This window comes from Entelurus aequoreus, linkage group LG07, assembly GCF_033978785.1.
Source record: "Entelurus aequoreus isolate RoL-2023_Sb linkage group LG07, RoL_Eaeq_v1.1, whole genome shotgun sequence".
In the NCBI taxonomy this organism is placed as follows: domain Eukaryota; kingdom Metazoa; phylum Chordata; class Actinopteri; order Syngnathiformes; family Syngnathidae; genus Entelurus; species Entelurus aequoreus.
In genome coordinates, this window is record NC_084737.1 from 35,685,374 (window position 1) to 35,710,112 (window position 24,739).

A 24,739-nucleotide genomic window follows, 5' to 3' on the forward strand; every position below is an offset into this window, starting at 1 on the left:
TTACATGCCTGACAGGAATTTATTAATGTAGTTTAAAGAAAAACAAAAACAAACACACACACAGGCAGGGGGCACTTTTTAAGACGAGGCAAAAAAGGGCAGGTGCTCAAGCACCCATAGGGCCCTATGTGTGCACGTGCCTGGCAGCGATGCTCGTGCATTGGTCGAGCATGAGTTCTATGTCGACAAATCGCTGAAGTCCTTCAACACAGAAGAACAAGCCGTCAGTGTTCTCCAACGGGTACAGAAGATGCTTGCCGCATCCAACCTCAGATTGCATAAATTTGCATCTAACCGACACGCCGTTGTCGAGGCATTTCCCCCTAAAGATCGCTCAAAAGACATCAAGGACTTGAACCCCTTTGCTGATGATACCCCTCTCCAACGCAGTCTTGGGCTTCTATGGAACATCCGTAAAGACACCTTCCCATTTCAAATAGTAAACAATGACAAACCCTTTACCCCCAGAGTGTCTTGTCAACAGTCAATAGCTTGTATGACACCCTTGGGTTTGTTGCACCAGTTTCTGTTCAGGGTCAGCTTATTCTCAGATAGCTCACCTCCAAAGCAGAGGACTGGGAAGCACTACTTCCCATAGACATGGAAATCATATGGACCAAATGAAGCAAGTCACTCAAAGACCTGCAAGAGCTCCAGATACCACGTCCATAAACATCATTCTCCACCACAGGTGCAAAGGAAATAATACTATGCGTTTTTGCAGACGCATCAGAGAAGGCCTACATATAATAGCTATAATAGCCTACACAAGGGTGAAAAAAACTCAGTTTACAATGGAGTCAAAGGGATGTCCTATATTCCACTCATAAAGCCATCTAAATAACCATCCAAAAACTGCAAACAATACTCCATTTATGACCTAAATATTAACAGTATTAGCGAAGAACTTATTATAGGTGCTAACGTTACAGACCTATTTTTAGCAGCGCATTGTCAGAGAAGTAACTTCCTTATGCTGGTGTATTGACTTCATGAGCGGGTGAGCTGCTTCTTCGCCTCGGAAATCATGAAAGTTTATTCTAGATCATTAATCATGCCCCTCACCTTAGTAGTAAAAGGTTGAGGACATAATCCGAAAAGTTGGTCAATTTTGACAGCCAATATAGACCTGGAAATGTAAAAAAAGACCTGAAAAGACACTGGGTGCCACCCCTTTTTTTTCTTTGCAGGGCTAATGAGTCATTCCTCATCTAAACAGGAAAATATTAACATCCTAGCAGTCGGCATCCCATGGAGAGCAGACATTGTACAGTAAGTGATGTTTTATTATGTTTTTTGGATGTCACGAAGTCTTCAGTGAGTAGTATTTAGTGATGTTGTTGAAGAAAAAAGTGAACATTTGTGATAGGCTTGTTAAATTAATGCGCCGCCATATTTTGAGATCACCAAAATATGTAAATATTACATGTTATCATGAATGTGCTTGTTCCTACATGAACCATTGATGGAGGTGTTTGGATGTTTTTTTAAGCACTTTATATGCAGAATAAAACAATTCCTATAAGCTCAATTTTAAGCAAACTTTTGCTTGCCTTTATGTACTGGTTAAAATGCATAGGACAAGGAAAAACATATGTCTGCTTGTCTCACATAATGATTGTGAATGATAGGTAAATTCCCAAAGAAGTGCAGTTCCCCTTTAGGGATTAAATCTACATCATGATGACTCCATGACTGTGTAATTTCACTCTACTGTATGTGTAACTTCAATCAAAACAGCCAACTATATTAAAAATTTGGAGTCATATAAACAACATTTTATTTCCCGTAAACATGTATAAAAACACTATATACTTTATTAAACCCCTCCATGAATAAATATGACTTTGGGATAGAAGATGAACTTGGAGAGATGTTGCTCTCCTTCCTGACTAACGTAGAAGAGCCCTTCAGCAAGACTCACCACCCACTCTTTAAAACTTCACTCGCATCTCTCCTTGGTTTTACTATCTAGTGTCAGTCACTATAAAACATTTCAAGGCGAAAAATACATTAGCCTTCACAATAAAATGAGTAAAAATGAATAAAAACTGCATTTAGGAATAAAATGCTATAAAGGATAAATGTAGACTATTGGGTATTTTACAAGCAGCATTGTTTAGCAATATAGCATACAAATTATTAATACATTCAAGAGGGGATACAAACAGGAAGTAAATACATTTAAGATAATACAAATTGTCTTCTTACCATCACTTCATCACTTGCAGGGGAAAAGTGAGCTCAGTGTGACATGGTGACAACGCTCAAGTGCAATCTAGCATGATGGTCTGCTCAGTCCTCTCTCTATTTCCTGTGCAGCCCTCCCTAACACATTATTATATGCACTTGTAATGCATTGCATTGTACCACCAACAACTTCAAAATCAATTTCACCCTCTTCCAAGCTCAAAATGTCAAGGCAAGTACATAGTCATTGATGTTTCCATAAATTCTGTACTGTAATTATTGTGACAACAAAGGACTCAGTCTGCAATTAAAACATTGCTGCAATGACTTGTCAGCAGAAAATGTATCAATTATATTGTCAGAGGGTTTTTTGTTTTGTTTTGTTATTCACTAACAGAGTGGAAAAACCACAATTATGACAACATGGTTTTTGTAATATTGGAGTACGGCAAATGATTGAAAAGGAATTTTGATCTTAGTAAAACACAGAATAAGGAGATCTATCGCATTGTCATGCTGTGTTTCTCAACCTTTATTGAGCATGTTTCACATTTAAAAAAAAACTCACAGCACAACACCAACAAAAATGTTGAAAGATATGAATGACAACAGGTGGATCCACAGTTTATTGGTGTACCTCCTGCCATCTAGTGGAAGAGCATTTATTTGTTCTTCCTGTCACTATGCATTGCTGACACAGATATGCTATGCCATCCATGCATCCATTTTCTACCGCTTGTCTCTTTCTGCCTTTATTGCTGTCAAATTATTACATTTTTTAATATCATTCAATCAATTAATCAAAGTTTATTTATATAGCCCTAAATCACGAGTGTCTCAAAGGGCTGCACAAGCCACAAGACAAGACATCCTCGGCTCAGATTAATTATTAAAAAATTGTGATTAAATTGCATAATTTAATTTAAAAAAGGGGAAATGCACTTTTCTTTGAATTTTTCCCCATCATTCACAATCAGATCGGTAGGTTGGAGTTCAAATCCCAGCCGAGTCATACCAAAGACTATAAAAATGGGACCCATAACCTCCCTGCTTGGCACTCAGCAACAAAGGGTTGGAGTTGGGGGTTAAATCACCAAAATGATTCCCGGGCGCGGCGCCGCTGCTGCCCACTGCTCCCCAAGGGGATGGGACAAATGCAGAGGACAAATTTCACCACATCTAGTGTGTGTGTGACAATCATTGTTACTTTAATCTTTAAAAATTATGAGAGACAAGAACACACATGGCTTTTTTTTTAGGATTCTGAAGACAAAAAAAAAGTGCTTGCTAGACGCGGCTAATGGGAGTCACCATTGCAGCCTTCAAAGCCCTCTAAAACAACTTCAAAACCCTCCATCCAACGTTTTATATACACACTGCAAGTATGTATATAATGTCAGACAGTCTCATAACAATACATAATATGTACAATATTCACCGTATTTTGGTCATTTTAAGCATTACCGGGATGTATTTCCTCTGCGCATTTATTTTCGCGGCCATAGCAGCACACTTCCTACTTCCGGCAACAAATGTGTGTTCCTACTTCCGGAAACAAACACATGTGGGTTCTAATCATCGCAGACTTGGTAACAGATGACGAAGATGGCTATTTTTGGACAAATGAGGATACACAACCTTATATTTTTGAACCTGAATTTACAGAATATGAACAACTGGTTATAAAGGGAAACACGAACAAAGGGTAAAACGTTAGAGTGTAGGAAAACTGAGAGAGTCAGGGCTGGTGTGACTTGACGGTGCAAATGTGGAACTTGGTGCCAAGCTATGGTGACATAAATGGAGTGCTTACCCAAAATCAACTGTAAACGTCCCCAACGAAAAAAATGTCTAAGTAAGTCACTATAATATTGATTATGATACATGTGTAACGAGGGCCAGCCGGAGTGGCTGCAGCAGAAGTACATTGGTAAACCTCATTCCCTGACAGCGTCAAATAGTGTGCTAGCCGCTAAGTTAAGCTAGGGCTAACTCATCCAGCACACTTTCCTCTTAATCGGACGACCGTGGGTTTGCGCCCCGCGCGAAGCGGTGGAAGTCTGGGGAAGGTCAATACACAATGCAGTCATACATCTAACTTGACTGCACTCTTCAGCCATGAGAAAAATCCTGTTTTTAACCAGGTGCTACCTCAGATTGGAAGTATTACCGCCACATGTTTTGATTTTTACGTCACAAATATTGCACGAAACGTAATCTGCATCGGCATCGCATTTGGAATAGACGAGCCACACTTTAGAGCGTTTTCTATTTGGCATGGGTGGCTTTTTGTCATGAAACATTGATGGGTTGCAAATTTACTAAGATGTTGTCCACTTGGAAATCGCCTGTTTTCCTCTCCATGCTTGCAAGTACTCGCCACTCGCAAGTGCTAATTTAAACAGACGTGACGTCACGCGCAAACCAGGCACCGAAACATGGCACCGCCGGATCTTACATGAATCTGTACCCGGTAGTACCGGCTGGTTTTGGTCGGTGCCAAAAAAGTACCAGATCCAGTGCCCATCCCTATTGACAAAGCATGATCGTAATGTAAGACATTTTTATTTTGTAAAAGTAGTTAAACTGGATGTATAGCGTAGCGCTTTTATTTTGAAGCCGGAAAAGTGATTGGTTTGTTGGTTTGAGAGAGTGTCTTGACATGTTTTGATGTTGGTTCGAATGTTCGCAAAAAAAAAAAGCCTCCTTTCGACTTCCTTCCGACCGTCTTTCATTTCTGTTGAACTTTTATGTCATCTTACTTACTAAAACAGTCACAGTAACAATCTAAATGTTATGTTATTACTGCATTTTAACCGTAATCTGAACACAGAAGTGAAGAACCACTCACCTCTGAACGACACACGCAGCAGGCGTTTGCTGCATGGGTGTCACCTCTTCTATGGTCAAAAAGAGTCCTCTGTTGTCGAGAGAACAGCTTGCCATGGATTTGAACCTGATATTTCCATAGTGTTGACTCTCTTTTGTCCATTTCTGCTCGCTTATGGCTCATCAGTAGCAAGTAAACTGCAGCCAAGGTCCCCCTGCTATGGCACGGCCCGAGGGTCAAAAAGGATGCACGTGGCAGGAAAGAAGCTGTTGAAAGATGTGAACATTTGCCATTATATTCTTATCAGTGATCAGTGAGCAGGAAAAAGTCAGGGTTAAGTTTGCGGTAAAATGTTATATGAAGTGCCTGTCATTAATTAATTGATATTTTACATGCCCTTCTTCACACAGATCGCGAGGCCTCAAGCACAGCGCAAGATCTGCTTATAGGAAGGGGCGGTCTCAGAGTTAGACTGGTGTGCTTGGTGGCAAATTTCACTTCCAAATACAGCCCGACGGGACTTTAAATAACGCCACAGTGATTTGCATTTTTTTTTTTTTTTGCCGAAGCAACTGGTTAAAGGAAGAATACGTGCAGACAAAAGTGCACTCTGGGTTATGTTTATCGATGTGTTCTGTAAATGATTTATTGTTGTACACCAGCACCTTGCTATTTGTAACACTCTTGCAGAATTGTTCAAAATGTACACTTAATACTCTTCTGTTATCAAGTCTTGAGCAAATAAATGACATGCACTCAAGTAACACATTTTAAAATATTTGTGTATGAATACAATTCATTCTTTTAAAAATGTCCCTATATATCAACACATTTTTAAACGTTTATTTGTATTATTCAAGCAAGTAATAACTGTGAATAATCATGATTATTCACTATTCAAAAGTGTGAGTAATCTGATTAAAATAATTATATTGATTGCACTAAAATAACTAGTAATTTTTTGACCAGTTGCTAGAAATCTAATGATCTTACAGCATACTAAACTAGTGTTATAGTGTGCCGCAGCACAGTGTTTGGGAATAACTGCTCTATTGCAAAGCTGACACATTCGTTGAAGCTGCAGGGTCCATCAATATGTCATGTAAGGATGTATGAGAGTATACATTTTATGCAAAATAAACCTTCCGCTTTAACATAACACATAATGTTCTACTCTGTTTCATGTCTGTTGCACAATATGTCCAAATTTGTCCAAAAAACCTGCAGGAGTTTGTTACAGAAACTGTGACACACAAATGTGACGTCTGGAGTGTCACCATTACTAAAGATGTTTATGACAAAAACGGCGTGAAAAAAAATAGATAAAACGTTGTGTTCTATTCATATTCTGAGAGGAAGTCTTAAAATAACATCCCTGGCTTCAAAAGATTTTGAAGCAGGATGACACACAAAAAGAGATAGAGAAGTGATTTTTGATACTAAAAATAAGATGTATTTATTTTCATTTTGTTGTGTCTACAATCATTTCCTGGTTGTTGGAAAGACTTGTCTGATGTCTGATGTGCTGCAGGAAGTGTTGTTCTTTAATCTGACCAAAGCACAGTAATGACATCTAGTGGGGCGATGGCGTAACATAAACTGACATGACATGACAAAGACGCAGACCTTAAAAAAAACCCGTATGAACATCACAGGTTTGTTTCAGGGCAGGGGTTTTCAACGATTTCCAAGTCAAGGACCCCCAAACCGATGAAGAGATGGTGCGTAGACCCTACTTGTATATCTTGTATAAAGTGTGTTTTCAATAGAACTATTCCTAACGGTACCTTGTTATTGTGCATCCATCCATCCATTAATTTTCTCGGGATCGCGGGGGTGCTGGAGCCTATCCCAGCTGCACTCGGGCAGCAGGCGAGGTACACCCTGGACAAGTCGCCACCTCATCACAGGGCCAACACAGATAGATAGACAACATCCACACTCACATTAACACACTAGGGCCAATTTGGTGTGCATTACTAAGATATTCAAATAGGTATAATGCCACTAATAGATAGCTGGCAAAGGGTGTGCTAATCGCTAGCTGACAGCTTATTCTGCTAATCGCTAGTGGGCAACGAGAGCGCTAATCGCTAGATATCCTAAATACTGACGTAAATCTAGAAATATAAATAATCATTCATGTTTTTGTTTTAAACCAAGGTACAGTGAGTATAGTGACCACATCATTGCCATTTCTAAACTAAATTAGAGTGTGTCTGATCAATTTTAATGTGTGTTTAAAGACATTTAAATTTGTGGAAAAATTTGCGAGGCGATATAAAACATATATCAAATGGCGATGTATCGTTCGATGGTGAACGCGGTGATGGAGCAAGACGACACGTTGATGCCCAGGTACTGCAGATAGGTGATACACAAGCATCCCGTGTAGCCGTATATCCAGAAAGCTACCACATCAGAGATGTTGGGCAGACCAGCGGCTAGAAGCACGATGAGATCAGCCACCGCCAGACTGACGAGGTAGCAGTTGGTCGGAGTCACCATGTGCTTGGTACGCAGAACCACCAGCACCACCATGATGTTACCGGCAATCCCGACGCCACAGATGAGTATTGTGAGAAATATGGTCACAACCTGCTCTTCCATTGGGTTCAGAGGCATCCTGGTCATGTTTACAAGCGAGGTGACATTCTGAACGTTGGCAGTGTGGTTCTCCATTTTGTAATGTTTCAGCTTCACGACGGATTGATCTTCAGGGGCAGCAGAAGGAAACCTGGAGATAGAAAAGAGTTTTGCTTGGTAGCAACCAAAAAAACCACATTCTGTTTGTAATATGTATTATTGTTGACTTTAATGTTCTCCCCTTGTCTATTCGTGTCATGTCTGTGTTAATCATGTTTTTGTTTTGCTTGGGTTTTGGGCTCTTTTTAGTTCCTGGTTGCACTTCCTTGTTTGGTTTGATTTCCATGGTCACCCATTAGTTTTCACCTGTCATGTCACGCACCTGTTCACCTGTCTTGTCACGCACCTGTTTTCACTGATCACGTCACTATTTAAATCTGTCTGTTTCTGTTGTTCGTCCTGGCGTCCTCGCACTTTTTGATCCCTCCACTTCATGTCATGTCACAGTTCTTTGCCAAGTAAGTTTTGTTCATTTATGCCACAGTTAGTGTTTTTGTTTTATTGTTCATAGTTTCTGCCTTTGTGCAAGTTTTGTGTTTCTACCCAAGTTTTGTATTTCCGCCCTCGTGCAAGTCTTTTGTTTTGTATAGTCAAGTTTTCTACCTCCACTGTGAGCGCCTTTTGTTTATTCCTTTTTTATTGTTAAATAAACATGTATTTAAATTCACGCCTCGCACGGGCCAATTTTCCTTTGCCTTCCGGAAAAGCAAAACCCAAGAATCCAGTTATGACAATTCGACCATTTTGCTTACATTAGTTTGACACAGAAAGACTATTTTCTAACAGATAACTGTGTGTTGAACGAGGTTAATCACCGACAAGAAGTGGGCTGCTTAGGTGCGTACAGGTAGGTTGGGAGGTTTAAGATCAGTGTTAATGTGACTTGGCGGTGGAAAGTGTCAGCAGTTGGCTTACTTTGTAGTCCTTTGCTCTAGTCCGCTCTCCATGCTGGCTTTCTTTCATGACTCACGCTAGACTACTTTATTTTGGCAGGTTTTTGCAAATTGTCGCTTTCTCGGTCCGAATCTCTCTCACTTCATGCGGCCATCATTGTAAACAATAGGGAACTTTGCGTATATGTTCAACTGACTACGTCACGCTACTTCCGGTAGGGGCAAGCCTTTTTTTTTATCAGATACCAAAAGTTGCAATCTTTATCGTCGTTGTTCTATACTAAATCCTTTCAGCAAAAATATGGCAATATCGCGAAATGATCAAGTATGACACATAGAATAGATCTGCTATCCCCGTTTAAATAAAAAAAAATAATTTCAGTAGGCCTTTAAGCACATGTTTATGACTGAAACGCTTGGGGGTCCCAATGACCAAACATAAGGGGAACCCTAAAGGTAAAAAAAAATCTACGTATGGTACATCTACATATATTGGTTTTGAAAATTAAAAATATCAAAATGGCCACCTCACGATTAGATTTTTCAGGGTGCAGCCCTCAGTGGAAAACGTTTGGACACCTGTGGCCTATAAGTGATCTACTGTACATGCAGAAAAATAAAGTCCAGCACATCATGAATGGCGGAATGCAAATACAAAGTGTTTGTCAAATGTTTATGTATCATTATGTGTCGTGGTGTTGGCACATCGTCACAGTTTGACAAAACAAAAGAAGAAAAAAAGGGGTAAATACCTATCACTACTAATGCTACTTCTGCCTGCCTTTCTAATGATCTTCCCTGTGAGTTTCATGTGCAGACAACCTCAACAGAAACATCTTCCTGCTTCTTTATATCCTGCTTTTCTTGTACTTTTGCAATACAGTAAGTCACTCTCCTTTCTTCTTGTTTTTTATAAAAAGATGCAGAAATGTTCCTGCGTAACCTCAAGGCGTACACCTCCACAAACACCAGCATGTAGCTCATCAGCCACAGACATCCCAGGAGCGTGGTCATGCCTGCGTTGGGCACTGAAGTTGTGGCGTCACACAGCGACTGTTCGGGGCTGAAGTTCCACTTGTACTCTTGATGATAGTCAGTCAGCTGCCGCGTGATGCAGGATTGTGGGATGATGCAAAATGCAGGAGGAAACCACTGTACCTGTCAGATGTTTAAACAAGAGCAGTGAAACCATTTACAGCAACAATAATGAGTAATCAATAATCAATAATCTTCATGAATATGGAGAATATATGCTGAATATTGGAACTCCCACAAGAGTGGGAGGAAGATATGAAAATGTAATTATTTAACACTTGCAAGGTGATTTTTCTAGGCTAAACTGCTGCCCACTGCTCCCCTCACCACCCAGGGGGTGATCAAGGGTGATGGGTCAAATACAGAGAATAATTTCGCCACACTTAGTGTGTGTGTGACAATCATTGGTACTTTAACTTTTTAACTTTAAAACTGTTTTGCGACTGCTGTTTTGCATCTGTATGTTTGAAACTGGCACAGTTAGGCACAAAAAGCTGTGAAAAAGAAGGCGATTGTGACGCAAAGACAGACAATGGACAGAGATTCCGCCGTCCTATGCGTGTGTTAACATACAGTATATGGACTGCCAGAAATAAAAAAAATATTACACATATTGTCTATTTAGCACTCCTCTCTGAGTTGCCACCTTATCGTGGTAGAGGAGTTTGTGTGTCCCAATGATCCTAGGAGCTATTTTGTCCGGGGGCTTATATTACCCCTGGTAGGATCTCCCAAGACAAACAGGTCCTAGGTGGGGGACTTGACAAAGCGCAGCACGAAGACCTTCATGAAGAAGTGATGGAAGAGTGGATCTTGAGATCGACAGGTGGATCGGTGCGGCATCTGCAGTGATGCAACAATATGCTGGTGTTTTGGTAAAACATGCTCCCCATTGGAATTCATGTACCCCCAACCGCATCCGCACATGTGTATGAATCCAAATGAAAGGGCCTGAACGGTACAGAAATGCCTCTCAAAAAGGTACACCCCCAGCAACAAGCATTGTACCCTTTTAGGTACACGCTGGTACTTCGATTTTTGAGAGATTGTTTCGGTTTTCATATGATTCGGTTGTCAGCGGACGGATCCTTTGGAACGGATTTATAACAAAGGTCAGGTGCCATTGTGTTTGTAGTATTTTTAGGTACAGTACCAAACATGGTAAGACTACCTTTCAGTTTTATGCTCCTGAAATCTGATATAGTCTTCCAGAAGGTCTGTTGTTGGCAATGTTCAAATTGAGGCTGAAAACACTTATTTCATTCTTCATATGACAACTCAATTTATTTTATTTACACTACTTGATTTATTTGAATTTTAATTGTGATTGTTTTTATGATTATTATGTATATATATTTTGCCTTCTTGTCACTTTCTCTAAAGCACTTTGAATTGCCTTGTGTACGAATTGTGCTATATAAATAAACTTGCCTTGCCTTGCCTACAGTATAATGGGTGATGAAATACTTGGTGAATGAAGAGTTGCAAGGTGGTTTCTTACCTTATAACTGATGGTGATGGCGGCAGACATGGGAGGAAAGTCCAGCAGCAATGGCAGAATCAAGTGAACTACATGGTACACAATATAGTCCAAAGCTACGATTAAAGCTAATGCAGTGAAATACAAAGTCACCACCAGCTGTGAAACCATGCTTGAAGTGCATCCCCGACTGATTATTTTGCACCTTGCCACCAAAGTAGCAGATGTTTTGGTGGCACTGAGAGCTTCATTTTGAAGGAGCTGTTGGAAGTTGTTATCGAACTTCATTGATGTCAGATAAGATCTCAGGTAGCGAGCAGATTCAAAGATCAGCAAGGCAACAAAGATGGCTGCCAGAATCCGGTTGGACAGCAGCTTGTATTCTGTTAGCAAGGTCCTAATCCGTGAAAAGTTGATTTCTATTTGCCCGATCATCTGAGCAAACCTGCTTTTGACTTCTGACACGTCGAAATGTGTGAAGTTATTCAACTTACGTAAGTTGGTGACAATGCTCAGGTCCTCCTTCCTCACTTTAATGGCTTCCTTAACGATGTCCTTCCTTGCCGTGTTTAAAAGCTCGGATGAGTTCAGTAAAGTCTTTGAAAAGCCCTCAGCGGTGCACTTCAGGGTACGCACCACCGCCCCGACGTTCACGCTAATGTTGGGGATGACGTTCAGCACCACAATCATGACAGAGGCTGAGATGAGGAGTTTGCGGCCCTGCTTGGTGCAGACGGTCGGCAGGATCATGGTTAGCACACAACGCAGTGGATGACAAAGGAAAGACGCCAAGAACGTGACCACGCTGTAAACCAGCGCTGTGTGAAGGGATGCGTCGTAATCATATTGCAGAGTTTTGGAAAGCCAGTGGTAAAGCAGACCGCCAGTAACAACGACTAAAGTGAAACAAAGAGCCATCAGCATCCAGATGTGTTTGCCTGCGGGTTTGGATGAAGAGTAAACATCCCACAGGTAGGACAGGAAGGACCTCACTGACTGCTTGCAGCATTCTGTCCTGTTACCAAACACAGCATTTATTGATCTTAGCATGGTGGGCTGAACAATCCAAATACTGATGATATCTGTACAAGGGGCGTATTCTAGGTAGGAGGTTCAACAAACTCTGCGTTTAAAATGCTGATCCTGTAATTCACCATAGCAACTGTGGATAGAAAAGGCTGTCTTTCTATACCCAGCTGGAAGTGAAAGTGTTGATGTGCCCTTGTGGTGAATATGAACACTTTTTTTTTCCAGAAAGAAAAGTAATAAAATAAAATATTATTGGACTGAAGTGACAGACAACTACTGCTAGAGTCAATGCAGAATTTTTAATGCAGGAGTTTATTGATTTACCGTTTAATTCCATTTCTTAAAAAAAAGTGGACGATTGATATGGAATAACATATTTTAATTTAGGTGTAATCCCGCTGCTAAAAACGTACATTGAGGCATCTGAAAATAATGTCACTTATTTGTTTGTATTATACTTGGCATGTAATGTCAGCACAAATGCAAAGTAAATATTATTGAGTTGTTAATCTATAAACAAAACCGATTAAATATCCAAAATCAAGATACAGAAAATATATTTATTCTTTTTTTGCCAACAGAATAGCTAACAGGATGTACTGTAGCGTTGATTTTAGTTATATTTTCAAAAAAAAAAAAAAGTACATTTCTCTCTATTATTTTAATCCAAACAAATCCAATGAATATTAAATATCTAAAATGAAGGATAAAAAAAAAAAAGACTAACAATCATTGGCGTCATTAGGCCTATGTTATCTTCTTATGTAGTTATTCATATTACAAACAAAATTTGTCCAGACTCCAATGTGAATCCAAACTGACCCGGATACAGACATGGCGTCATGACGTCGCACTTCCTGCAATGTTTACGGAAGTAAACCCGGAAGTAAACATGCTTTAATTCTAGTCGTCTCAGTACTGGCGCATTTGTGGAAATTTCAAGGATTCTGTGCAATCAAAGTCTACATTTTCTGAACCGCGGAGAAAATTATGAAAGAAGAAGTCTGCTGCAGTTTCAGAATCATACAGCTTTAGGTGTGCTATGTAAACCTAATTGATGTAATTTAATAGCCTTAGTGTTATTTTAGAGTAGTGTTTTGGGGTCTGAAGACGCACTGACAGACTCATAGTAAAAAAACTGGAGTTCTATGGTTGTTTTTATCTTCACTTTTATTGTTTTCACCCTAAATGGCAGGTTATTGTGATAGTCAATATCACCCATCCCTACTTGCCAGGTGTGGCCTGTGGGCCTTGAATTTGACACCTGTGGTCTAAATGCCTTAAATGACCATTACAGTGATAACAGGAAACTAACAATATTGCTTTTCAACCGTTTCGATTTCTTCAGTATTCGCTGTGTAATTCTAATACAGTAACAACAAGTGGTAAGCAAAAAAATATTGCAAGTGCAACAATTCTGAATCCAAGATGTTGTGCACAGACAACATGTCTTTGGGTGGACATCCAGCCCCTGCTTTCCAGGCAACAAAGTTTATTTCTATCAGAACCTCCTCTGTTTTCAGGTCAAGTAGTGCTGTGCACGTTTGTTTACACAGCTATCATCTGTGCAACATTTCCCCGTTTGCAAGTTGCCTGCAAGCTTTTCCATGCAATATGTGTTTGGGTGCCCACTCCCTCACTCCAGAGATCCTCATCTCCACTCTATTAACCACACTCAGCTGTCTGCTCATCTGCTCATTGCCTCACAGCCAATCAGACTCTGCCATTCCACACACCACACTCACCTGTGACTCATTACCAAACATCCATATATTATTATATATATACTGTATATATATATATATATATATATATATATATATATATATATATATATATATATATATATATATATATATATATATATATATATATACTACCGTTCAAAAGTTTGGGGTCACATTGAAATGTCCTTATTTTCAATGAAGATAACTTTAAACTAGTCTTAACTTTAAAGAAATACACTCTAAACATTGCTAATGTGATAAATGACTATTCTTGCTGCAAATATCTGGTTTTTGGTGCAATATCTACATAGGTGTATAGAGGCCCATTTCCAGCAACTATCACTCCAGTGTTCCAATGGTACAGTGTGTTTGCTCATTGGCTCAGAAGGCTAATTGATGATTAGAAAACCCTTGTGCAATCATGTTCACACATCTGAAAACAGTTTAGCTCGTTACAGAAGCTACAAAACTGACCTTCCTTTGAGCAGATTGAGTTTCTTGAGCATCACATTTGTGGGGTCAATTAAACGCTCAAAATGGCCAGAAAAAGAGAACTTTCATCTGAAACTCGACAGTCTATTCTTGTTCTTAGAAATGAAGGCTATTCCACAAAATTGTTTGGGTCATCAATCAATCAATCAATGTTTATTTATATAGCCCTAAATCACAAGTGTCTCAAAGGGCTGTACAAGCCACAACGACATCCTCGGTACAGAGCCCACATACGGGCAAGGAAAAACTCACCCCAGTGGGACGTCGGTGAATGACTATGAGAAACCTTGGAGAGGACCACATATGTGGGTAACCCCCCCCCCTCTAGGGGAGACCGAAAGCAATGGATGTCGAGTGGGTCTGACATAACATTGTGAAAGTCCAGTCCACAGTGGATCCAACACATCAGCGGGAGTCCAGTCCACAGCGGGGCCAACAGGAAACCATCCCGAGCGGAGACGGGTCAGCAGCGCAGAGACGTCCCCAACCGATGCACAGGCTAGTGGTTCACCCGGGGTCCCGACTCTGGACAGCCAGCACTTCATCCATGGCCACCGGACCTATGCAACTCCCCCTCGCAAGGGACAGGGGAGAAGAGGAGAGAAGAAAAGAAACGGCAGATCAACTGGTCTAAAAAAGGGGAGTCTATTTAAAGGCTAGATTATACAAATGAGTTTTAAGATGAGACTTAAATGCTTCTACTGAGGTAGCATCTCTAACTGTTACCGGGAGGGCATTCCAGAGTACTGGAGCCCGAATAGAAAACGCTCTATAGCCCGCAGACTTTTTTTTGGCTCTGGGAATCACTAATAAGCCGGAGTTCTTTGAACGCAGATTTCTTGTCGGGACATATGGTACAATATAATCGGCGAGATAGGCTGGAGCTAAACCGTGTAGTATTTTATACGTAAGTAGTAAAACCTTAAAGTCGCATCTTAAGTGCACAGGAAGCCAGTGCAAGTGAGCCAGTATAGGCGTAATATGATCAAACTTTCTTGTTTTTGTCAAAAGCCTTGCAGCCGCATTTTGACCCCAAACTTTTGAACGGTAGTGTATATATATATATATATATATATATATATATATATATATATATATATATATATATATATATATATATATATACATACCCTCCTCAGCCCAGCTGCCTCAGGCAGTATTGTTGGGCTTTGAAAGACTTTAGCCTGACCACACGGTCCTGTCCTTTTGTAGCATTTAGCTTTAGTCTTTGTTTGTTGCTGAACTATTTTTGCCTTTGACTAGGTTTGTGCCTATACTCCCTTGAACCTTAGCTTGAACAGTAAAACCTTTGAAACCTGCGCCTGCATCCAATAATGTCATTACATTGGGTCATCTCATGCTTACTAAAGATGACTGAAGCATTCTTGCACTTTTATTTTCAACCATTTACATGTCTTCAGTATTTGTTGTATAATTCTAACACAGTGCCAAGAAGATCTCGCAAGTTCAAAAATGTTCACAACAAACCACAACAACCATTCTTCAAACCTAGTGAAGCCACTGCTAACAAGACATTTCTTTCTTAGCAGTCTTATATAATAATACTAAACTAGCCATGAGTTCGAAATAATTTTCCCACATAAATCTTCACGAGTTAATTTTGTTTTAATATCTACTGTTTGGTTTGTTTTGATTATATCTGTAATCATATCAACAGAATATTATACATATTTTATTGTATTACATGCAACAGTTAGAGTGGATAAAGCCAATAAACATGAAAAAACTCAGGGTTTGTTCATGAAAACCTGTCCGCTAGTAGGTTAGGTTTGCAGCATATAGTAAGTTGCCATGGTTACTAACTAGGATTTTCTTTTTTTGAAATGGAAACCTGTGCCAAAATATCAAAATAACTTAATAATATTTGGAAATATCCAAGCAAAAATTTTAGAAATTTACTTGGTATCATTCCAACATTTGTGGTATCACCCAGCTCTGTTTTGATATCAGGAAAGTATTACAGAAAGCAGGTTGAATAAAAACTTCTAGTATGTAATCTTTTATTTTAAATTCAGAGTTTTCCATTTCAGAAAGAGGGGTAAGTCAAATTCAGAGTCAGTTACCATGGTAACTTACTTTGTATACCTAAGATGCTCATTGGCAAGTTTTCTTCAACAAACCCTAACTCAGAATATATTTCTGTCAATAAATGCATTCTTTAATGGTTTGGACCACAACAAAAACAATTTTTATAAAGAGAAAAACGTACATTTAATTATTATTAACATAACTAACATCTGTCAAATCTGTGCTATATCCTGCTGAGAACCACAGCATCTTCAAAACTATTGTTAAAATGTCCACTGGGGAGGACACTGGTTATCAAGAGGATATTACTTCAAGTATTACATAAAGTTTAGTTTAGTTTATTATTTCTTCGGTCAGTGTTAAACAAAATAAACAATTTTACATCCATGAATTCATAAATTGACAATTTTAGAGACAATAAATAGATAAAGTGGACTGGTAAGAAAAAAACTATGTTGTAAAAAAGGCTATGTATCGTTTCCTTGATTTTAGATGTTTAATCTGTTTGAGTCATAATAACATTTCAAGTAAGTAAGTACATTTTATTTATATAGCACTTCTCACACAGAGAGCTTACAGAGTGCTTAACGTGGTTAAAATACAAATGGGACAATCAAAACAAGCATACAGCAGGATGCAACAGAAATATCGAAAAAAGAAAAATGAAACGATAAATACAACAAAAATAATATATAAAGTAAAAATAAGTTAAAATTGAATATTATAGGACTGCACACTTAAACAAAAGTGTTTTTAACTGTCTTTGAAAAATGTCACCAAGGACAGCTCTTAGCTTATTTCAAATTAATTAACACAATTTAAAGTTTTTTTTTTTTTGGTATTTCATTATTACAAATATGACTAATATTACTTACAACAAGTAAAATAACCTGCCAACAAGAGCTGAAATGGCAATTTATTTATTTTTATTTTAAGCAACATATCTCACATTTTAGTACCTAATACTTTTGATAAGCAAATTTCTCTAAGAGTAAGTGCCTGGTTAGAAAAAATAGAGCCACTCCATGATATTTAATTTGCATTTGCATTGACTTTATGTGTCAAATATAATTAAAACAAATAAGAGATTATTTTCCGATGCCTACATGTGCATTTTTCAACTGTGGGGTAGCGCCTAAAATTTAAATTACTTCAAATGAATTAGAAACTGCAGAAAATAATGAATTTTTTATTAGGACTGGCAGGCAAAATGATCAAAAGGCACACAGTCGCCATGAGTCAAAGAACCAAGGAAGGACGCAAGGAAGGCGACACTGGCAGATAGACCCTCCTGATTAGTCATTCGGGATAGGTGAGCCACCTAGTCACTAATCAAGAGCAGGTGAGGAGGAGCAGTGCTCAAGCCAGAGGTAAAGTGGCAGAGAAAGAGGGCAGACAAGAAGTGGAATGTACTGATTTTACGATTCACCATAGCAACCGGGACAGAAAATGTATTTTTTTACCCAGTAGGAATTTAAAGTGTTTATGTGAAGTGAGTTATAATATTTTAGCGCTTTTCTCTAGAGACTCAAAGCGTTTTACATAGCGAAACCTATTATCTATCAAGGCGTTATTAGTTAATGAGGTCATTAGAGACAACAATCTTAACGTCATTGGTCTTAGCGAAACCTGGCTCAAACCAGACGAATTTTTTGCGCTCAATGAGGCATCTCCTCCTAACTATACGAATGCGCATGTTGCCCGTCCTCTTAAAAGGGGAGGGGGTGTCGCACTAATATACAATGAAAATTTCAACCTTACCCCTAACCTAAATAATAAATATAAATCGTTTGAGGTGCTTACTATGAGGTCTGTCACACCGCTACCTCTCGACCTGGCTGTTATCTACCGCCCCCCTGGGCCCTATTCGGACTTTATCAGTGAATTCTCAGAGTTCGTTGCTGATCTAGTGACGCACGCCGACAATATAATCATAATGGGGGACTTTAATATCCATATGAATACCCCATCTCAGTGCGTGGCGCTCCAAACCATAATTGATAGCTGTGGTCTTACACAAATAATACATGAACCCACGCATCGCAACGGTAATACAATAGATCTTGTGCTTGTCAGGGGTGTCACCACCTCCAAAGTTATGATACTTCCATATACTAAAGTAATGTCCGATCATTACCTTATAAAATTTGAAGTTTTGACTCATTGTCAACAAGCTAATAATAATAATAACTGCTATAGCGGCCGCAACATTAATGCTGCCACAACGATGACTCTTGCTGACCTACTGCCTTCGGTAATGGCACCATTCCCAAATTATGTGGGCTCTATTGATAACCTCACTAACAACTTTGACGATGCCTTGCGCGGAATTATTGATAGTATAGCACCGCTAAAGCAAAAAAGGGCCCCTAAAAGGCGCACCTCATGGTTTACAGAAGAAATTAGAGCTCATAAATTATCATGTAGAAAACTGGAACGCAAATGGCGCGCGACTAAACTTGAGGTTTTCCATCAAGCATGGAGTGATAGTTTAATAACTTATAAACGCATGCTTACCTTAGCTAAAGCTAAATACTACTCAAATCTCATCCGCCTCAACAAAAACGATCCTAAATTTCTGTTTAGTACAGTAGCATCGCTAACCCAACAAGGGACTCCTCCCAGTAGCTCCACCCACTCGGCAGATGATTTTATGAATTTCTTTAATAAGAAAATTGAACTCATTAGAAAGGAGATTAAAGACAACGCATCCCAGCTACAACTGGGTTCTATTAACACAAATACGACTGTATATACGACGGACACTGCCCTCCAAAATAGTCTCTCTATTTTTGATGAAATAACATTAGAGGAATTATTACAGCGTGTAAGTGGGATAAAACAAACAACATGTTTACTTGACCCACTTCCTGGGAAACTTATCAAGGAACTGTTTGTATTATTAGGTCCATCAGTGTTAAATATTATAAACTTATCACTTTCCTCCGGCCCTGTTCCCCTAGCATTCAAAAAAGCGGTTATTCATCCTCTGCTCAAAAGACCTAACCTCGATCCTGACCTCATGGTAAACTACCGACCGGTCTCCCACCTTCCGTTTATTTCCAAAATTCTCGAAAAAATTGTTGCACAGCAGCTAAATGAACACTTAGTGACTAACAATCTCTGTGAACCTTTTCAATCCGGTTTCAGGGCAAATCACTCTACGGAGACAGCCCTCGCAAAAATGACTAATGATCTATTGCTAACGATGGATTCTGATGCGTCATCTATGTTGCTGCTTCTTGATCTTAGCGCCGCTTTCGATACCGTCGATCATAATATTTTATTAGAGCGTATCAAAACACATATTGGGATGTCAGACTTAGCCTTGTCTTGGTTTAACTCTTATCTTACTGACAGGATGCAGTGCGTCTCCCATAACAATGTGACCTCGGACTATGTCAAGGTAACGTGCGGAGTTCCCCAGGGTTCGGTTCTTGGCCCTGCACTCTTTAGTATTTACATGCTGCCGCTGGGTGACATCATACGCAAGTACGGTGTTATCTTTCACTGTTATGCTGATGACACTCAACTCTACATGCCCCTAAAGCTGACCAACACGCCGGATTGTAGTCAGCTGGAGGCGTGTCTTAATGAAATTAAACAATGGATGTCCGCAAACTTTTTGCAACTCAACGCTAAGAAAACGGAAATGCTGATTATCGGTCCTGCTAGACACCAACATCTATTTAATAATACCACCTTAACATTTGACAACCAAACAATTACACAAGGCGACTCGGTAAAGAATCTGGGTATTATCTTCGACCCAACTCTCTCGTTTGAGTCACACATTAAGAGTGTTACTAAAACGGCCTTCTTTCATCTCCGTAATATCGCTAAAATTCGTTCCATCTTGTCCACTAGCGACGCTGAGATCATTATTCATGCGTTCGTTACGTCTCGTCTCGATTACTGTAACGTGTTATTTTCGGGTCTCCCTATGTCTAGCATTAAAAGATTACAGTTGGTACAAAATGCGGCTGCAAGGCTTTTGACAAAAACAAGAAAGTTTGATCATATTACGCCTATACTGGCTCACCTGCACTGGCTTCCTGTGCACTTAAGATGCGACTTTAAGGTTTTACTACTTACGTATAAAATACTACACGGTTTAGCTCCAGCCTATCTCGCCGATTGTATTGTACCATATGTCCCGACAAGAAATCTGCGTTCAAAGAACTCCGGCTTATTAGTGATTCCCAGAGCCAAAAAAAAGTCTGCGGGCTATAGAGCGTTTTCTATTCGGGCTCCAGTACTCTGGAATGTCCTCCCGGTAACAGTTAGAGATGCTACCTCAGTAGAAGCATTTAAGTCCCATCTTAAAACTAATTTGTATAATCTAGCCTTTAAATAGACCCCCCTTTTTTAGACCAGTTGATCTGCCGTTTCTTTTCTTCTCTCCTCTTCTCCCCTGTCCCTTGCGAGGGGGAGTTGCATAGGTCCGGTGGCCATGGATGAAGTGCTGGCTGTCCAGAGTCGGGACCCCGGGTGGACCACTAGCCTGTGCATCGGGTTGGGGACATCTCTGCGCTGCTGACCCGTCTCCGCTCGGGATGGTTTCCTGTTGGCCCCGCTGTGGACTGGACTCTCGCTGATGTGTTGGATCCACTGTGGACTGGACTTTCACAATGTTATGTCAGACCCACTCGACATCCATTGCTTTCGGTCTCCCCTAGAGGACATATGCGGTCCTCTCCAAGGTTTCTCATAGTCATTCACCGACGTCCCACTGGGGTGAGTTTTTCCTTGCCCGTATGTGGGCTCTGTACCGAGGATGTCGTTGTGGCTCGTACAGCCCTTTGAGATACTTGTGATTTAGGGCTATATAAATAAACATTGATTGATTGATTGATTGATCTAGGTCTGTAAGCTACATTTAAAGCAGTGTATTTGGCAGTGGGAGCAGGTGGGTAAAGTGAATAAAATGATGGAAACAGGGATTGAGCCTGGAACCCTCAAGCTGCTGGCACGGCCGCCCAACCAACCCGAGCCACACCACCCGAGGAATATGAATACTTTTTAGAACGAAAAGTAGTACATTTGGCATTACCGCAGGTTGTAGTAATGTTTTATGTTGCTCTGTTTTTGGCCATTATTTCCTGTCCAGCGCAGCGTTGATCACAACTTTTTGTTTTGGTCCAATTACTCAGGATTGGTTGAACTATCTTAGATTAGCTAATCTGGAACCTGACACTCGGGATTTCCCATTTGAGGCGTAGTAAAATCAGACTTTAAGTTTAGACTCAGTTTGTTGAACCTGCTACCTCAGGGGTGTCCAAAGTGCGGTCCGGGGACCAGTTTCGGCCCGCCACTTGTTTTCTATTGGCCCTCGGCAGGTCGTAAAAATTGAATGAGTTCATTATCGAGACGTTATCAGTAATGCTGTCAAACAATACACTTTTAAAATCAGATTAATCACACTTTTGAAGTCGGATTAATCATGATTAATCACAACTATTACTCGCTTGCATGATTTCATTTAACTTCAAATTTAAATTCAATTAAAAAGGCCTCAATACTTGGTCACAAAAGTAATTTAATTGTTAGAGTCCGTTTACGGTAAAGGAGCAAAATATGTGTGATTAATCTGCGTATTTACATGATTAATGCAATGTATTTTGTGATTGATCGCATGAAGTAACTCGTTATTTTTGACAGCACTCGTTGTTAGATGACACCTCTTTTCTTTGTCACCTACAACACAAAGCTAACAGCGATGTTTTGTTCAGCCAGCTTAGCATATATTGACATACACTGGTTGGCTTTTAGCATCTTTAGCGAACAAAATTAGTCAAAAATGGCCCCCGCAGCCTTCCGTTGTACTGAATGCGGCCCTCGCCGGTTAAAGTTTGGACACCCCTGTAGCTACCTATAATACCCCACAGGAGTAAAGTGAAAGTTACTATTTCAAACTGTCAAGTGGCTGTTTTAGCCTGCACAAGTAGCAGTGGAAGAATAAACTTAAAAGTGTACTTCATTAAAAATGCAAACGTTATCAAAATATAAATCATTTACAAAATTATTTTTTTTGTATTTTATAAATAGTCTTCTGTATCATTACAATAATATGAGCAAAATGATGATGCCAAAGGAAATATGCAGTGTGCAATACAGTTAGCACTGGTTGCCAAGATACAAACTAAAAGGTATGCATAAAGACATAAAACAAAACATTCTGACATTTTGAAAGTAGCACAAGTCTAACTCATAGGATGTTGAGTTTGAAATAAATATATTAGCATCCTCCAAAGAATATAGCATAAAGATGAGTATAGTTCTTACCTGAGAAGCCTAATAAACTTCATTCTCACAAAGAAATTGGGAGCGCGGAGGAAAAAAAAAGAGTGTCGAGCGTTGAAAAGAGGAAGTGTTCTGAATACAGTCACCGTCATGTTGTTTGTGGCTGACCTACACTATCCCAAGTGGAAAAGATGACTTTAAACCACAGATGACATGAAATCATGTGACACACTCTCAAATATAAAATTACAGTTACATTTTGACATTTGGTGTACAGCAAAGCTATTCAACTGGCGGCCTGTACATATACATTCACTGTACAAACATACATATATACATACATGTACATATACATTCACTGTACAAACATACATATATACATACATGTACATATACATTCACTGTACAAACATACATATATACATACATGTACATATACATTTACTGTACAAACATACATATATACATACATGTACATATACATTCACTGTACAAACATACATATATACATACATGTACATATACATTTACTGTACAAACATACATATATACATACATGTACATATACATTCACTGTACAAACATACATATATACATACATGTACATATACATTTACTGTACAAACATACATATATACATACATGTACATATACATTCACTGTACAAACATACATATATACATACTTGTACATATACATTCACTGTACAAACATACATATACACATACATGTACATATACATTCACTGTACAAACATACATATATACATACTTGTACATATACATTCACTGTACAAACATACATATACACATACATGTACATATACTTTCACTGTACAAACATACATATATACACACATGTACATATACATTCACTGTGCAAACATACATATATACTAGGGGTGTGGGAAAAAATCGATTCGAATTCGAATCCCGATTCTCACCTTGTGCAATTCAGAATCGATTCTCATTTTAAAAAAATCGATTTTTTTATTTTTTAAATTTAAAAAATGTATTCCATCCATCCATCCATTTCTACCGCTTATTCCCTTTTGGGGTCGCGGGGGGCGATGGAGCCTGTCTCAACTACAATCGGGCGGAAGGCGGGGTACACCCTGGACAAGTCGCCACCTCATCGCAGGGCCAACACAGATAGACAGAAAACATTCACACTCACATTCACACACTAGGGCCAATTTAGTGTTGCCAATCAACTTATCCCCAGGTGCATGTCTTTGGAGGTGGGAGGAAGCCGGAGTACCCGGAGGAAACCCACGCAGTCACGGGGAGGACATGCAAACTCCACACAGAAAGATCCCGAGCCCGGGATTGAACCCAAGACTACTCAGGACCTTCGTATTGTGAGGCAGATGCACTAACCCCTCTACCACCGTGCTGCCCTAAAATTTTTTTTTATTAATTTATTTTATTTTTTATTTTTTAAATTAATCAGTCCAACAAAACAATACACAGCAATACCATAACAATGCAATCCAATTCCAAAACCAAACCCGACCCAGCAACACTCAGAACTGCAATAAACAGAATAAATGAGAGGAGACACAAACACGACACAGAACAAACCAAAAGTAGTGAAACAAAAATTAATATTATCAACAACAGTATCAATATTAGTTACAATTTCAACATAGCAGTGATTAAAAATCACTCATTGACATTATCATTAGACATTTATAAAAATTTAAAAAAGAGAACAATAGTGTCACAGTGGCTTACACATGCATCGCATCTCAAAAGTTTGACAACACACTGTGTCCAATATTTTCACACAGATAAATTAAGTCATATTTTTGGTTCATTTAATAGTTAAAACAAATTTACATTATTGCAATCAGTTGATAAAACATTGTCCTTTACAATTATAAAAGCTTTTTACAAAAATCTACTACTCTGCTTGCATGTCAGCAGACTGGGGTAGATCCTGCTGAAATCGTATGTATTGAATGAATAGAGAATCGTTTTGAATCGGGAAAAAAATAGTTTTTGAATCGAGAATCGTGTTGAATTGAAAAAAAAAAATCGATTGTGAATCGAATCGTGACCCCAAGAATCGATATTGAATCGAATCGTGGGACACCCAAAGATTCACAGCCCTAATATATATA

At 39.2% G+C, this 24,739-nt stretch overlaps 2 protein-coding genes across 2 annotated transcripts; both read right to left on the reverse strand.

Moving 5' to 3' along the window:
* Positions 1-7,312: 7,312 nt before the first annotated feature.
* On the reverse strand, positions 7,313-7,702 carry LOC133654359 (thyrotropin-releasing hormone receptor-like). Its single transcript, XM_062054682.1, has one exon. The coding sequence runs from the start codon at positions 7,700-7,702 to the stop codon at positions 7,313-7,315; it is 390 nt and encodes a 129-aa protein (XP_061910666.1).
* A 1,649-nt stretch (positions 7,703-9,351) lies between these two features.
* Positions 9,352-12,124, reverse strand: ocstamp (osteoclast stimulatory transmembrane protein). Its single transcript, XM_062054683.1, has 2 exons — positions 11,096-12,124; positions 9,352-9,717 (listed from the first exon to the last, which is right to left on the reverse strand). The coding sequence occupies exons 1-2, from the start codon at positions 12,122-12,124 to the stop codon at positions 9,367-9,369; spliced, it is 1,380 nt and encodes a 459-aa protein (XP_061910667.1). The 3' UTR covers positions 9,352-9,366.
* Positions 12,125-24,739: the final 12,615 nt, after the last annotated feature.